The sequence below is a fragment of the Sus scrofa genome, chromosome 13 (genome assembly GCF_054392235.1).
Source record: "Sus scrofa isolate SSC_HxYL_T2T_F1_AM1 chromosome 13, Sscrofa_HxYL_maternal_Yorkshire_Landrace_v2.0, whole genome shotgun sequence".
Classification (NCBI taxonomy): Eukaryota; Metazoa; Chordata; class Mammalia; order Artiodactyla; family Suidae; genus Sus; species Sus scrofa.
In genome coordinates, this window is record NC_139395.1 from 50,261,395 (window position 1) to 50,277,960 (window position 16,566).

The following is a 16,566-nucleotide window of genomic DNA, read 5'->3' on the forward strand; positions in this document are numbered from 1 at the left end:
TGTAGGCTGACAGCTGCAGCTCCAACTGGACCCCTAGCCTGGGAACTTAAATACGCCAAAAAAAAAAAAAAGGTGAGAAACTGAAAAGCTGGTCATGACATTTTATTGTTTCTTATATTTTTATTTAAGCTTGAAATAAAAGTAATAAATTTTGATAAGGCAATTAATCCTTCTTTTAAAGATCCATTTGGGTTTTTTTTTTTTTTTTTTCTTTTTAGGGCTGTACTCATGGCATACGGAGATTCCCAGGCTAGGGGTACAACAGGAGCTACAGCTGTTGGCCTGCACCACAGCCATAGCAACATCAGATCTGAGCTGTGTCTGCAACCTACACCACAGCTCATGGCAACACAAGATCCTTAACTCACTGACCGAGGCCAAGGATGGAACCTACAACCTCATGGTTCCTAGTCAGATTCATTTCTGCTGCACCACGACAGGAACTCCCATTTAGGTTTTAATTCCAACTGTGATGAATAGGCCTACCTGCCACAGGATACAGGCACAGTCACAACTTGATTATATTAACTGAGAACTTTCCAGACACTGATGATGACAAGTACGAAAACAGTCCAATAGTAAAACATTTGTAAAAACCTTGACTAAGAGGAGTAAGATAAGAACAGGCCACCCAGTGTCAGCTTACTGCTTTAAAATAGCCTGTCCAGGAACTCCCATTAGTATGTGGGGGATGGTTCTTTTATTTGAAAACACTGGGTTAGACAATATTAAACAGATTAAAAAAACAAAACAAAACAGCAAAATCATTCTGAGTTTTTTTCTATGGCATATGGAAGTTCCCAGGCTAAGGGTTGAATTGGAGCTACAGCTGCCGGCCTACACCACAGCCACAGCAACGCGGGATCCAGGCCGCATCTGCAACCTATACCACAGCTCAAGGCGACGCCAGATCCTTAACCCACTGGACAAGGCCAGGGATCGAACCCGCATCCTCATGGATCCTAGTCAGGTTCGTTAACTGCTGAGCCACAAAGGGAACTCCAATCATTCTGAGTTTTTAACATGCTCAAATGTATTATGATTTTCCAAGAATGGGCTTGTAGACTTCCCCAAATTTATTTGACTGTAGAATCTCCTCTTGAAACAAGATTCTTATTTGGAAAATGCTGCTTTAAGGTAATAGCGTCATTTCTCTATTTAGAGTCTTACAGTTCCTAACAGGATTATTATTTCTAAAACACATGTAGAATCATAGACTTGATGGCAGACTGAAAGAAGACTGGCATGTGACATGAGGATCAGCATTCCTTTAATAACCAGAAAAAAATACCACTAAAATGAGTTATTATTTAATACTCAGTTATAGGCCACATCAGCCTAAATCCACCTGCATCAAGGACTGGTCACACAGCCTGTTTCTGTCTACCACCTGCCACGCAGCCTAGCTTGCCCATGTTGGTATTCAACCTCTCCCTTGACCTGGATTGGATCTGTGATTTTGGTTCAAAAGAAAAACATTTTTTTTTTTAATTAAAAAAAAAAAACATCTATAGGAGTTCCCGTCGTGGCGCAGTGGTTAACGAATCCGACTAGGAACCATGAGGTTGCGGGTTCGGTCCCTGCCCTTGCTCAGTGGGTTAACGATCCGGCGTTGCCGTGAGCTGTGGTGTAGGTTGCAGATGCGGCTCGGATCCTGCGTTGCTGTGGCTCTGGCGTAGGCCGGTGGCTACAGCTCCGATTCAACCCCTAGCCTGGAAATCTCCATATGCAGCGGGAGCGGCCCAAGAAATAGCAAAAAGACCAAAAAAAAAAAAAAAAAATTATAATAATTACCAGTGTTCACCCATCCAATAGGCTCACCCACTGCTGAAAGCAGAAACTGACTGGGTGGCAAGGAAGGAAACTCTGAGTGTGCCAGGCTTGGACTCTAAGGTCTCTTCTAATTCACACTTGGTAAAGAGTGTCCTTGTCTCTCTCTCTTCCTCTCAAACCCCCAAATACGCTCCTAAGACTATCGGTAAGTTCAGGAACAAAGCTCACGTTCATGAGTTCTCCAAAATTTTATAGTTTATGTACAGGCAAACATTCAAAAAGGATTTTGTTAAAAACAGTTTCTGGCAGACTAAATTTCCTCTTTAGGAGAGTCAATATTTTCCAAGTTTAGTGAATTTTCAACTGTGCCACGACCAAAAAGAATTTCCAAATTTATATATAGTATAAGTCTAGAAACTTGCTTGCAGTTCTACATAGCTTCTCAGTTCTTATTAACACCTTTTGGAATAAATCAATTTTTTACTTGGAGAATGTTTATTACATTGCAGCTGTCAAAACAGCAATGGCAAGAATTAGATTTAATAGAAGGGACAACGACAGGCATTTTATTTAGATGCACAAAATGCCAAAAGGAATTTTACCTGTATTTCTGGTTAACAGAGGTGATATTCTGAAATATGTAGCAAATAAAGATACAAAGAAAGATAAAGTGGCCTTTTAAAAATCTTTGGTGACCAGAATGCCACTTATCACAAAGTTAACATCAATATACTAGGATACTCTCCTCGGTCATAAATAGGTCAGACCTTTGAAAACTCACTATCAACAGTTTCCTGAAGGCGTTCACTAATCACCTGCAACATGACCCCTGCTTCTTGTAAAACAAACTGAAAGCTTAAGCTAATATCCCTCGTTTGGGCATTTCTAGTGATGGTACACTGAATGCCCTTCTTTTCCCTCTGTACTTCTCATTTCTACTTCTTTATCTTATTTCTAGGTTCAATACAATATTTGCAGATAGGCCTTCAGTCTTCCGTTTCATACGATGCTAAGTCTTGCCTTAGGGGTATCACCTGCTGTGATAGAAAAAAAAAGCACAAAATGGTTTCCTGTGAAGAGCTGTTAGTGCTATAAGAGCCAGATTCTCTCACTTTGGGCCCCGAAGCTTTCAATCTGCAGGACAAAGTTTATGTATTAATATACTCGAAATCTGCAGAACAAAGTTTATGTATTAATATACTCGAAAGTTTAGATAGTTAAGAAAACTATTGTGGATTTCAGAATAACCAAGAATCAACAAATCTCTATCTTCTAAGTGACCAGAAGTAAGCATCTGGCTATCACTTTCAAAACTACAAAAAAGTGGTCATCGAACAAATGGCTTTGAAAAAACAGTTTCTATCTCTTTCTAGAGAAAAGCTGTTCTAAAAAGAAAGTCTGGTTCTAGAGAGTCAACATATTTTCAAATGAATGATACAAGTTGATATGGAACAACGTCCTTGGGGTGCATACAGTAATAAACTGGCCTGTCAGTGAGCTCAGAGCTGGAGCAAGCAAAGCAGGAAGCCGACAAACATCCAATTGAGACATGTTAGCAGTCCTGGACTATAATGTGGTCTTAGCAACAGGCAGTTCTTTCAAAGTGCAAATATATCTGGAACTGAGATTTGGGGCCTAGTGATTTATTTACACCTTTGTAAGAATTAGTTTAAAATCAGACTGTTTCAAAAAAAAAAAAAAAATCAAGACTGTTTTCTCCCCAAAAGTGTAGGTAAAAATCTTGCAGGAGGGCAAAGGGAATTTTGATTTGACAGAGTTTTTTGCCTGAATCCCTGCATTTCTGAGGGGATTCAGGCAAAAACTGCAAAGGAAACATAAGTGCATTCAAACTCACTGCCCACTGTAGTTTTCTGTTCAGAGATGTAACACCTCAGGCCCCTCTAGCACCTAAGTGTCTTGGGCTCCCATTAACCAGACTGGCAGTACCAGCAATACAGGTAAGCTGCATGAGGGGTATCTTCTGTGGACCAGTCTGAAAAAGGACAATGGCCCCTTAAAACATCAATCCAATGAGGACTAGAAACTATTAAACCTAGAATCTGTCAAAAATAAGTTCATTTAGTGGAAGTAGCCATAGATGTGTGCATGAGTTCTTATCAGCTATTGAACACAGTTCAGTTCCATATGTGAGAGTGGAAATCTGGAGATAGCCTAAGTCAGAGCCACTGCATGTGGGAGTTAGGCTGTGCACTGGATGTAGAGGGTACCCTCTGGAGCTGGGCATAAACACATGTTTACCGGTTAGGTTCTGGAGACTGACTACAGTGCAGTCATTATAGATACTAGAAAGGACTATTTAATGCCCTGGAAAAACGCTGTTGACATGAACAGTAGGATGTACAGTATGAAACTATTTTTGTAAGTATAATGAAAAAAATGTTACCCGCCATTCCACTTTAGCAAGGATTAAGGCTATAGCCACTGCAATCTCCCAGTGTGCCCTGAGAGGAATTCAGGATGGAGAAAAACAGGAAACATTCTGTGCTTTGGATATAGTGGCCTTTAGATAATTAAGATACATATCTGAGGAATCATTACGATGCGCCCAGATTCATGCACTTTCCCATACATAAAGCACTAAAATCATCAACTTGAGATAATCTGTTCTTTGTTATTAAGCAGTAATCTTCTAATGCCTGACTACATGTTTTCCTCAGGAAAAAAGTTTGTATGTATCCTGGCTCCTCCCTTACCTCTTGGGAGCAGTTCCTCAGAGATATCTGAGAGGCTGTCTCCCAGGCAATAGTCCTCAGTAAGATCACTAAAAAAAAAAAAAACAAAAAAACTGACTCTTTTTTTTGTATTTTTAGGGCTGTACCCATGACACGCAGAGGTTCCCAGGCTAGGGGTCAAATGGGAGCTGTAGTCGCTGGCCTAGGCCACAGCCATAGCAACATGAGAACTAAGCTTTTCTGCGACCTACACCACAGCTCATGGCAACACCAGATCCTTAACCCACTGACTGAGGCCAGGGATCCAACCTGTGTCCCCATGGATGCTAGTCAGATTAGTTCCCTCTAAGCCATGAAGGGAACCCCAACCTAACTTTTTTTTTCTTTTTTTAAATGGCTGCACCTGCAGCATATGGAAGTTTCTGGGCCAGGGATTAAATTCAAGCTGCAGCTGTGACCTGTACCGCAGCTGTGGCAACACTGAATCCTTTAATGCACTGAACTGGGCTGGGGATCAAGCCCATGTCTCTGCAGTGACCTGAGCCACTGCAGTTGGATTCTTAACTCATCATGCTACAGCAGAAACTCCCTAACTCAACTTTTATGATGTGCGTTTTTCAGTGGACATAAACAATCACACATCAACATCCATAGTACACATAAAGAAAGACTGGAATGAAACAGACAAAAATGGTAACACTGGTAGTAGTAGGATTATAGGTTAATTTTAGATTTCTGTAGGCTATTCTGTACTTTTCAACTTTTACAGTAACAGGAAATCAGGGAAAATACATGAATTATAGGCTCCAGTAGCAAAGAGAAGGAGGAAAAGTCATTTCTTCATTTTCCATATATCACCAGTTAAATCTAAACAGAAATACTTACTCGGCCATGAGTTTGGCTATCCGGTGACAGTCATTCTTGTCATAAAACCAGATACTGTATATTGACACTTGAAAAACAAAGGAAAAAAAAGATAAGGGGAAATGAGGTTTCAATGCTTGGGCATATGTAAGTAATATATTATCACCACAGAATGTCACAGAATTTACCCTCAAACTCTTAACAGTTCCTCTAAAGAAAAAAAAAAGCCTCCCTCCAAAACTGTTTAATAATAAAAATAAAATTAAGACATAAACTATTCAGATAAAAATTGTAAAAATATTTGGCTTTAGACATTACCAGTTCTCATTAAACCTAAGATGCCACTAAAGTGTAAGTTGCCCTATTATTTTATGTATTATCAAGGAAAAAAAAAGCTGCCATTTAAACTAAGACTCAACATTGTGTGGAAAGGAATGTTGCCCTTGCCTGTCATCAAGCCATCAGCCACTACAGCGCCCACACATGGTGAGCCCTAAGAAGAATTCAGGATGGAGACAAACAGGAAACATTCTGTGCTCTGGATACTGGCCCCAGATAGCAGCATTTCTAAAATGCATATGTAAGGAATAATTTCGATGAGCTCAGACATTTGCACCCTCCTGTCCATAGAAAAATACAAAAATCATTACTTGAGATATCTTTTCTTTTTGTGATCAGCAGTAATATTTTGATGTTTGACTACGTGGATATTTTTTCAGCAAAAACACCTATATAAGCTGGCTCCTCTCTTACCTCTTTGGAGCAGTTCCTCAGAGCTATCTAAAAGGCTGTCTCTTGGGCTACAGTCCTCAGTAAGGTCCTCGAATAAAACTTAACTTGCAACTTTTAGGTTGTGTGTTTTTTGTCACTTGATAATTGTAAGATATCTTCCAAACTGATAGTCAAATGTAGGGAAAAATGTATTTTAATTGTTGAAAACCAAGTTCCAAAATCAAACACCAGAACCTTTATGAATCTCTCAAAATTTATATTAATACTATGTTACAGTAAAAACAAGGCTTTAAAATACAAACACCAACTCCAGTCCCATCCTATGATCAACTCTATTTGCATGTGAAATGGAAGTGCCAAGGCTGAGCTCATATCACACTTTGGAATCTTTTATTCCCAAAATGATGAGCATCACTAAGAAAATCCCCACAAAACACAGGTGAATGGATAGATGAACTCCATTATTAAAGAGATACACACACACATACACAACTGTCAATACTTTTGAACCTATTTTATTTTTTGCTTTTTAGGGCCGCACCAGTGGCATATGAAAGTTCCCAAGCTAGGGGTCAAATCAGAGCTACAGCTGCCAGCCTACACCACAGCCACAGCAATGCAGGATCCAAACTTTGCCTGTGACCTATACCACAGCTCCTGGCAATGCCATACCCTTAACCCACTGAGCAAGGCCAGGAAATCAAACCAGAAACCTCGCGGCTCCTAGTCGGATTCTTTTCCACTGTGCCACAGTGGGAACTCCGCTGAACCTATTTTATTTTTAATTTTTATACACTTTTAAAAGGTTACTATCTATTTATATTTATTACAAAATACTGGCTATATTCCCCATGGTGTACATGGAAATACTTTTCGGATAAGGTAGAGTAGAACTACTGAATGAATATAAGTCAAAATAAACATACGGATAGGCATGGTTCATTTGTTATCATGTGCATCCACCACAACAATCTCAGCATATCCCATGTATCCCAGCATATCCTCAGCATACCTCTTTCTACTTACTATGACTCTCTGGCTCAGGAAGGGCAGGTGTATTTTTTTTTTAATTAAACTTTAAGTTTTTAAATAATTATAGCTTCATAGGTGTTTGTAAAAAAAATAAGTACAGATCCTGTATGCCCCTTTGTTTCTTATAATGGTAACATTTTGTACAACTGTAACAATATTACAGCCAGACTACTGACATTGATACATTCAAGATACAGAACATTTCCACAGCCACAGGAATAACTGTTGCCTTTCTATAGCCACACCCATCTCCTCTGGTACCCAGGCCCCCATCTCTGACCCCTGGCAAACACTCTAATCTGTTTTCCATTTCTATAATGCTGCCATTTCAAGAATATAAGTGGAATTAGAGGATGCAACCTTTTGAGATTGACTTTTGTGACTCAACATAATTCTCTGGATATTCATCAAAGTTGTTGCCTACATTAACAGTTTGTTCCCATTTTTTTACTGAATAGCATTTCATCCCATGGATGTACTAGTTTATTTAACCATGTATTCACTGAAGGATAGTTAGAATGTTCCCAGTTTTTGGCTATTACACATAAAGCTACTATGTTCATGTACAGGTTTTTGAAAGTTCAAATTTTCATTTCTTGGGGTTAAATATCCAAAAGTACAGTTACTGAGTCACAGTAGTTTCATGTTTAAAGAGAAACATTTATACTGTTTTCCAGTTTTACTTTTGCAGAATTTTTTTTCTTTTTCTTTCTTTCTGTCTTTTTAGGGCCCCACTCGCAGCATATGGAGGTTCCCAGGCTAGGGGTCAAATGGGAGCTGTAGCCATTGGCCTACAACACACCCATAGCCATGCAGGATCTGAGTCCTGTCTGTGACCTACACCACAGCTCATGGCAACACTAGATCCTTAACCCACTGAGCAAAGCCAGGGATTGAATCCGAGCCCTCATGGATACTAGTTGCATTCATAACCCACTAAGCCACAACAGGACCTCCTCACTTAGATATTTAAAAGAGAAAACGGGGCTTCTAGCTTCAAAACAGACCTTGACATTTTCTCATTGAGGGAATTAACAGATGCATAATTTCTAGTTGTTTTAAACTTTTTTTTTTTTTTGGCTTTTGTCTTTTTAGGGCCACACCTGTGGCTTATGGAGGTTCCCAGGCTATGAGTCTAATCGGAGCTGTAGCCACCAGCCTACGCCACAGCCACAGCAGTGCCAGATCTGATCTGCATCTGCAACCTACACTACAGCTCACGGCAATGCCGGATCCTTAACCCTTGAGTGAGGCTAGGGATCAAACCTGCAATCTCATGGTTCCTAGTCAGATTCATTTCCACTGCGCCACGACGGGAACTCCCATTGAATCTTTTGATGCACAAATGTAGTATATCTCTCCATTTATTTAGGTTCTGATTTTTTTAAAATTCAGTATTTTGTAATTTTCAGTACACCTGTACATATTTTGTTATGTTTACACCTAAGTATTTAATTTTCCCTGTACAGTTTATAAACGGTTACTACCTTTAACTTGGGGTTTCCACAGGTTCATTATAAGTATGTATAAGTGTGATTTATTTTTGTGTGTTGATCTTGTATCTCCAGACCTTTCCAAACTCACTTATTAGTTGTAGGAGTTTGTACAGAGACATTCATGTCATCTGTGGACAGAGACAGTTTTATTTCTTCTTTTCCAATCTGTAGGCCTATTCTCTTTTCCCCTTATTACACTGGCTAGAACTTTCAGTGCTATGTTGAATAGCAGTAATGAGAATAGATTTCCTTGCTTTACTTTCAATATTAGAGGGAAAACATTCACCCTTTCCTTTATAATGTGGTAGATATACTGACTGATTTTTAATACTGAACCACCTTTGCAGAGCTGGAATAAAGCCCATTTGTTCATAATTTATATTTCTTTTCTATATATTGTTGGCTTTGCTATTATCTGGTTAAGGATTTTTTTTTAAAGTTCATTAGAGATACTGGTTTGTAGTTTTCTTTTTTGTACTTTCTTGTTTTGAGTATTAAAGTAAACGTTGGTCTTACAGAATAAGTTGAGAAGTGTTTCCCCTTTTCTGTTTTCTGGAAGAAACTGTAAAATTAGCATTAAAGAATCTTTGAATTCTCCAGTAAAATCATCTGGGCCTGGGGATTTCTTTTTCGGAAACTTTAAAATTAGGAATTCAATTTATTTCATGGCAATAGGACTATTTATTTATGTTATCTATTTTATCTTGGTTTTGTAGTTTGTTGTCTTCAAGGAATTGGTCCATTTCTTCTAAATGGTCACGTGTATGAGTGTAAAGTTATTGATAGCATTCTCCTATTACAGAGGATGTGTGGATGATATTGGAGGCAGATATGGTAGGGGTTCCCTGGAGAAAGAGAAACAGGCATGGCTTTCTTGACAGAAGAGAAACAATTTTTGGCCTACGACATTTTGTGATCTAAGCCTGGTCACAATGCTTACCCTTGAACAGGTCCCAGTAATTAATGATCTTAAAGGAACAAAAGAATGCAGAAACAAATTATTATCAGGTAGGAGAAGTAACGATAGCAAAGATAATGCAGCGGTTGTAAAGGCTCCCAGTTCTATTTCAACGGTAAAGACTAGCCTGAAGTGTTCAACCACCAGATCAGCTGGAGTCTAAGGGAGGAGTATGTTGACATTTTCTGGCCCTTATAACTTCAATCAACTAACACTTGGATTCTGTGGACCACCCAAGCTCCTTAATGAATACGCATGTATGCTTAACTTGAAACTCCCTCATCTTTGCTGCTTGGGGAGACCCTGTTTTGTGAAAGATCCCATGTTCCCTATACTTGCTGCAAGTAATAATAAACCCTTCCTTCTCATGATCTTTAGCTTGGTTATGTCTTTTGGCTTGACACAAACTAAGAGGCAAATCTACTTTTCAGGTAACAACATCCACTATTCCACTCCTGATATTGATAATCTATGTCATCTTTTTACTTTTATTAGTCTTTATTAAAGGTTTATCAACTTTATTGACTTTTTCAAATAATCAACTTTTTGTCTCATTCATTCATTTTTCTTTGTTTTCGTCGTCTTAATGTCATTGATTTCTGCTCTACTCTTTGTTCTTTCCTTACTTCTGCATGCTTTGAGTTAGTTTATTTTTTTCTTCTTTTTCTAATTTCTTGAGGTGGGAATTTAGTAGGCCCTTAGCCAGTGTTGCTTGAAAGGATGGGAGGAGTTTTCAATGGCTAGGCCACCTGGAGTACCTTCACTGGTGAAGGGAGATAAAGACTGCTTCCTAGGCCAGGTGGTTGTAATGTGGCTCCTTCCCTACACCCACCTCCTTCTCATGAAAAGGAGGGAAAATATTACCTCAGTGGCTATTTATTGTCAGTAAGGTTTAAATCCTTCGTGCAGTCTTGTTGGGCTCACCTGGTACTGCTGGCAGGGCTCCCATTCGATCTAGGAGAGGAACAAGCCTGTATGAGGCACCTTCCTTTGCTATGTTGGAGGTCAAGAAACACTATGCCTGGGTCCCCTTCTTCTGTTGAAGGCTTGTAAGACAAGCTGCTGTTGGGTTGTTCTGTCAGTTCTGGGTCCCGAACCCGATCTTCTTCTTTCTACCTTTTAGAATTTTCCTGATTGTCCTTTTGTTACTTCTGATTTTTAGAATTGTATTTAATAGGGGAGAAGGAAAGACAAATTTATGCCATTTTGTTTGGGTCAGAAGTTCCATTATGTACTTTTATGGATAGAAAACCGAGGCTCATGGAAAGACTGACATTAATAAATTAGAGAAAAATAGTCTTATAACTAGAACCAGAACTCATGTCTTCTCACTCTAAGCCAGTATCCTTCCACTACATACTCAATGCCTCATTAGTTGAAATAACACAAAATATTCTGTAGAAAGTAAAGTAAACGAGTTTCAATTACTCTTGAGGACTAAAACACAAAAAAGAATCAAGCATAAATAATCGAACAAGGTAAAAATTACATTCTAAAAGAATGACAATACAGAAAATACAAATGCTAGCAGAAGAAACTTTAAAAATCCTTTGAGTTCCTGCTGTTGCTCAGTGGGTTAAGAACGTGACTAAGGTCTATGAGGATTTGGGTTCCATCCCTGGTCTTGCTCAGTGGGTTACGGATCCAGCGTTGCCATAAGCTGCAGTGTAGGTTGGCAGCTGCAACTCCAATTCAACCCCTAGCCTGGAAACTTCCATATGCCATGGGTGTGGCCCTAAAAAAAAAAAAAAAGACCAAAAAAAAAAATTCTTTTTCTATAACTATGATTTGAATTGCATCAATACACATTAACATATATTCACACTACCAATATACATTAATTTAGAAAGCCACCTTTTCATTTTTAAAAGTTTTATAGTAGTTGATCTACAATGTTTTGAAAATTTCTGCTATACAACAAAACAATACAGTTATACATATACATACATCCATTCTTTTTCAGATTCTTTTCCCATATAGATTATCACAGAATATTGGGTAGAGTTCACTGTGCTATATAGCAGGTCTCTGTTGGCCAGCTGTTTAATATACCACAGTGTGCATATGTCAATTCCAAACCCCCAGCACATCCCAACTCACCCCACCTGTCCCCTTTGATAACTGTAAGTTTATTTTCAAAGTCTGTGGGTCTGTTTCTGTTCTGCAAATAAGTTCATTTGTATTATTTAAAAATTTTTTAATTTTTATTAATTTTTGCTTTTTAGGGCCACACCCGCAGCATATGGAGGTTCCCAGGCTAGGGGTTGAATCAGAGCTACAACTGCCAGCCTACACCACAGCCACAGCAACGTGGGATCAGAGCCAAGTCTGTGACCTACATCACAGCTCATGGCAATGCCGGATCCTTAATCCACTGAGTGAGGCCAGGGATTGAATCTGCAACTTCATGGTTCCTAGTAGGATTCATTTCCACTGCACCATGATGGGAATTCCTGTATGATTTTTTTTAGATTTCACATATAAGTGATACTATATGATATTTGTCACTGTTAATAAAAGCTTTTTTTTTTTTTTTTTTTTAAAGAAAATTAAGTGACCCCTAGCCTGGGAACCTCCATATGTCACAGTCATGGCCTTAAAAAAGATAAAAAAAAAAAAAAAAAAAAAAAAAAGGAAAGAAAGAAAGAAAGAAAATTAAGGTACAGGAGTTCTCATTGTGGCTCAGTGATAATGAACCCAACCAGTATCCATGAGGATGAGGGTTTGATCCATGGCCCTGCTCATGGATAAGGATCCAGCATTGCTGTGAGCTGTGGTATAGGTCACAGACAAGGCTCGGATCCTCCATTGCTATGGCTAACAACTGCATCTCCGATTTGACCCCTAGCCTGGGAACGTCCATATGCTGCAGATGTGGCCCTAAAAAGCAAAAAAAAAAAAAAAAAAGAAAAAAAAGAAAAGAAAAGAAAATTAAGGTACAAATGACATAATATATTAGCTTCAGGTGTACAGTCCAACAATTTGATATTTGTATATACTGCAAAATAACCTCAATAAATGCAGTTAACATCCATCACCACGCACAGGTATAAAATTTTTTTTTTCTTGTGATGGGAACTTTAAAAAAAATTTCAAATCATAGACTTGGAGAAAAGACTTGTGGCTGCCTGATGGGAGGGGGAGGGAGTGGGAGGGATTGGGAGCTTGGGCTTATCAGACACAACTTAGAATAGATTTACAAGGAGATCCTGCTGAATAGCATTGAGAACTATGTCCAGACACTCATGTTGCAACAGAACAAAGGGTGGGGAAAAAAATGTAATTGTAATGTATACATGTAAGGATAACTTGATCCTCTTGCTGTACATTGGGAAAATAAAAAAAAAATTTCATTATAGTTGATTTACAATGTTCTGTTAATTTCCGCTGTACAGCAAAGTGACCCAGCTATACATATATATACATTCTTTTTCTCACATCATTCTCCATCATGTTCTACTGCAAGTGATTAGATCTAATTCCCTGTACTACATAGTAGGGCCTCATTGCCCATCTACTCCAAAAGCAATAGTTTGCATTTACTAACCCTAAGCTCCCCGTCCATCCCACTCCCTCCCCTTCGCCTGGGCAACCACAAATCTGTTCTCCCTGTCCGTGAATTTGTTTCTTTTCTGTAGATAGGATCATTTGTGTCATATTTTAGATTCCAGATATAAGTGAGATCATATGGTATTTGTCTTTTTCTTACTTCACTTAGTATAAGTTTCTAGTTTCATTCATGTGTTACAAATGGCATTATTTTGTTCTTTTTTATGGCTGAGTAGTATGCCACTGTGTACATATACCACATCTTCTTAATACATTTATCTGTTGACAACAGTTATGTTGAAACATCTTTTAGGTTGTTTCCATGTCTTGGCTATTGTGAATAGTGTTGCAATGAACACAGGGGTGCATCTATCTTTTTCAATGAAAGTTTTGTCTGGATATATGCCCAGGAGTGGGATTGCTGGGACATACGGTAGTTTTCTATTTCCTTTTCTGAGGTACCTCCATACTGTTTCTGTAGTGGTTGTACCAATTTACATTCCCACCAACAGTGTAGGAGAGTACCCTTTTCTCCACACCTTCTCCAGCATTTGTTATTTGTTGACTTGTTAATGATGGCCATTTCTGACGGTGTGAGGTGGTACATCATAGTAGTTCTGATTTGCATTTCTCTAATAATTAATAATGTTGAGTATTTTTCATGTGCCTGTTGGCCATCTGTATAATCTTGTTTGGAGAAGTGTCTACTCAGTCTATTCAGGTCTTCCGTTCATTTTTCAACTGGACTGTGGGTTTTTTTTGCTGTTGAGTTGTGTAAGTTCTTTGTATATTTTAGAGATTAAGCCTTTGTCAGTTGCATCATTTGAAACTATTTTCTCCCATTCCATAAGTTGTCTTTTTTTTTTTTTTAATGGTTTCCTTTGCTGTGCAAAAGCTTTTAGGTTTGATTAGGTCCCATTGGTTTATTTTTGTTTTTATTTCTGTGGACAGAGGAGACTGACCTAATAAAACATTTGTAAGGTTGATGTCAGAGAATGTTTTGCCTATGTTCTCTTCTAGGGGTTTTATGGTGTCTTGTCTTATGTTTAAGTCTTTAAGCCATTTTGAGTTTATTTTTGTGTGTGGTGTGAGGGAGGTGTGTTCTAGTTTCACTGATTTACATGAAGCTGTCCATTTTTGCCAGCACCACTTGCTCAAAGACTGTCTTTTTGTGATGAGAACTTTCAATATACACTCTCTTAGCTACTTTCAAAGATGCAATACAGCATTTTTTTTTTCCTGGCTGCATCCACAGTATGCAGAAGTTCCCAGGCCAGGGATCAAACCCACATCACTGCAGTGACCTGAGTCAGAGCAGTGACAATGCCAGATCCTTAACAGCTAAGCCACCAAGGAACTCCTCAATAGCTTTTTTTTTTTTAATTCAAAATAGCACTTTTATTATATAAAAATATAAATATGGAACAAACCCAGAAATACCAGATACATTTTCCTGGGCTTTCACATTTGCTGATTTTTATTCATAATCTCTTTTTTGTTACAATCTATAACCTCATCCCCAAGTGCAGTCTGACTATACAAGTGCTAAGTGGCAGAAAGGTCTAGAATAAATACAAAAAAAAAAAAAAAGAGGCAAAGCCATGAAACTAAGTTGCATGTAATAGTTCTATGGGGGAGGAAGTATCCGGGAAATTGTAAAACAGAGTAAGACAAAGTAATTGGAAGGTCTTAGCTAAAAAGTTCTTTCAGTCATCTGCTCCCCGTTTAAGGATGTGTGTGAACTCAATGTAACTGAAATCTCCCTTTTTGTCAAAAGGTGCTTCTCTGTCCAGCTGGTCTACTTCATCATCTGTGAACCAACTGTGGTCAGCAGCTCTCTCAGGTAATCCTCCTGGCATGGTGCCAGCTGCTTCTTCCTCAAAGCAAACAAAAGCATTTCTTTCTTTTTTTTTTTTAATTTTAATTTTAATTTTTTTTTTTTTGTCTTTTGCCATTTCTTGGGCTGCTCCCGCAGCATATGGAGGTTCCCAGGCTAGGGGTTGAATTGGAGCTGTAGCTGCCAGCCTACGCCAGAGCCACAGCAACACAGGATCCGAACCGTGTCTGCAACCTACACCACAGCTCACGGCAACACCGGATCGTCAACCCACTGAGCAAGGGCAGGGACCAAACCCGCAACCTCATGGTTCCTAGTTGGATTCGTTAACCACTGCGCCACGACGGGAACGCCACAAAAGCATTTCTGATGACATTTTCTAGGTCTGTGCCATTTAACTTCTTCCTAAACACGGTGAGGCACATGGTGAAGTTTATGGGCCTCTTGTTCATCATGGTGTTGAGGTATGCGCCAGTTGGGTTCTTCCCTTGAGAAGCAAGCATAGCATGCAAATCTTCCTTGTTAATGAAAACATTTCTGTTTTGATCGATTATGTTGAACACCTCCTTGAACTCCTGAATCTGTGAGTGGTCAAACACGGTGAGCGCAACTGGATGTTGAGTGCTGAGGGCACTTCTTGGTGGTCTTGGTCTTTGCCTTTTTGCTTGACATGGTGGCAGTTTAATTCTTGGCCAGATGCCAAAACCAGAACCCAGGCTGCCTGTGTGAGATGAGTGGTGCAGACAAGTGCAGAACTGCCACGATATAGTATTATTAACCATAGTCACCATGCTGTACATTTCCAGGACTTGTTCATTTTATAACTGGAAATTTGTACCTTTCACCTCCTTCATCCATTCTGCCTACCCTAAGAGCATATAGTATTTATCTTTTCCCATTTGACTTATTTCACTCAGCATAATGCTCTCAAAGTCCATCCAAATGGAAGGATTGCATTCCTTTTTTATGCTGAATAAAATTCCACTGTGTGTTCCAGTTCTCCCAATACCCTTTATCAAAGAGACTGTCCTTTCCCCGTTGTGTATCCTTGGCTTCTTTACTGTAAATTAATTGGTTATGTATGCATGGGTTTATTTGTGGGCTCTCTATTCGGGCCCATTGCTGTATGTGAAAATATCATACTATATAGTTTGAAAACAGGGAGTATATAATGTCTCCAGCCTTGTTCTTTTTCTCAAGATTGCTTTGGTTTTTCAGTCTTTGTGTTTTCATACAAATATCAGGATTGTGTTATCTTTTTATGTGAAAAATGCCATTGGAATTTTGAGGGATTGCACTGAATCTGTAGACTGCTTTGGATAGTAAGGATATTTTTAACAATATTAATTCTTCCAATCCATCAGCATGGAATATTTTTCCATTTATTTGTGTCTTTCTCAGTTTCTTTGATTAATTAATGTCTTATAGTTTTCAGTGTACACTAAAAGCTGTTTTATTTTCAACCTTTTTTTTTTTAGGGCTGCACCTATGGCATATGGAGGTTCCCAGGGTAGGGGTCAAATCAGAGCTACAGCTTCTGGCCTACGCCACAGCCACAGCAATGTGGGATCCAAGCTGCGTCTGTGACCTACACCACAGCTCATGACAACACCGGATCTTTAACCTACTGAG

The 16,566-nt window shown here is 38.9% G+C and overlaps 1 protein-coding gene across 2 annotated transcripts in view; it reads right to left on the reverse strand.

The window, feature by feature from the left end:
- DCP1A (decapping mRNA 1A) overlaps positions 1-16,566 on the reverse strand; it is a 63,024-nt gene that overhangs the window by 22,109 nt on the left and 24,349 nt on the right. For both annotated transcript variants that reach the window (XR_014822386.1, NM_001244358.1), the window contains exon 4: positions 5,352-5,418. Coding sequence is in view for 1 of the 2 variants with exons in the window: in NM_001244358.1 (NP_001231287.1) it covers positions 5,352-5,418 (67 nt within the window). In the remaining variant the exon portion in view is untranslated. The remainder of the gene's footprint in view (positions 1-5,351; positions 5,419-16,566) is intronic.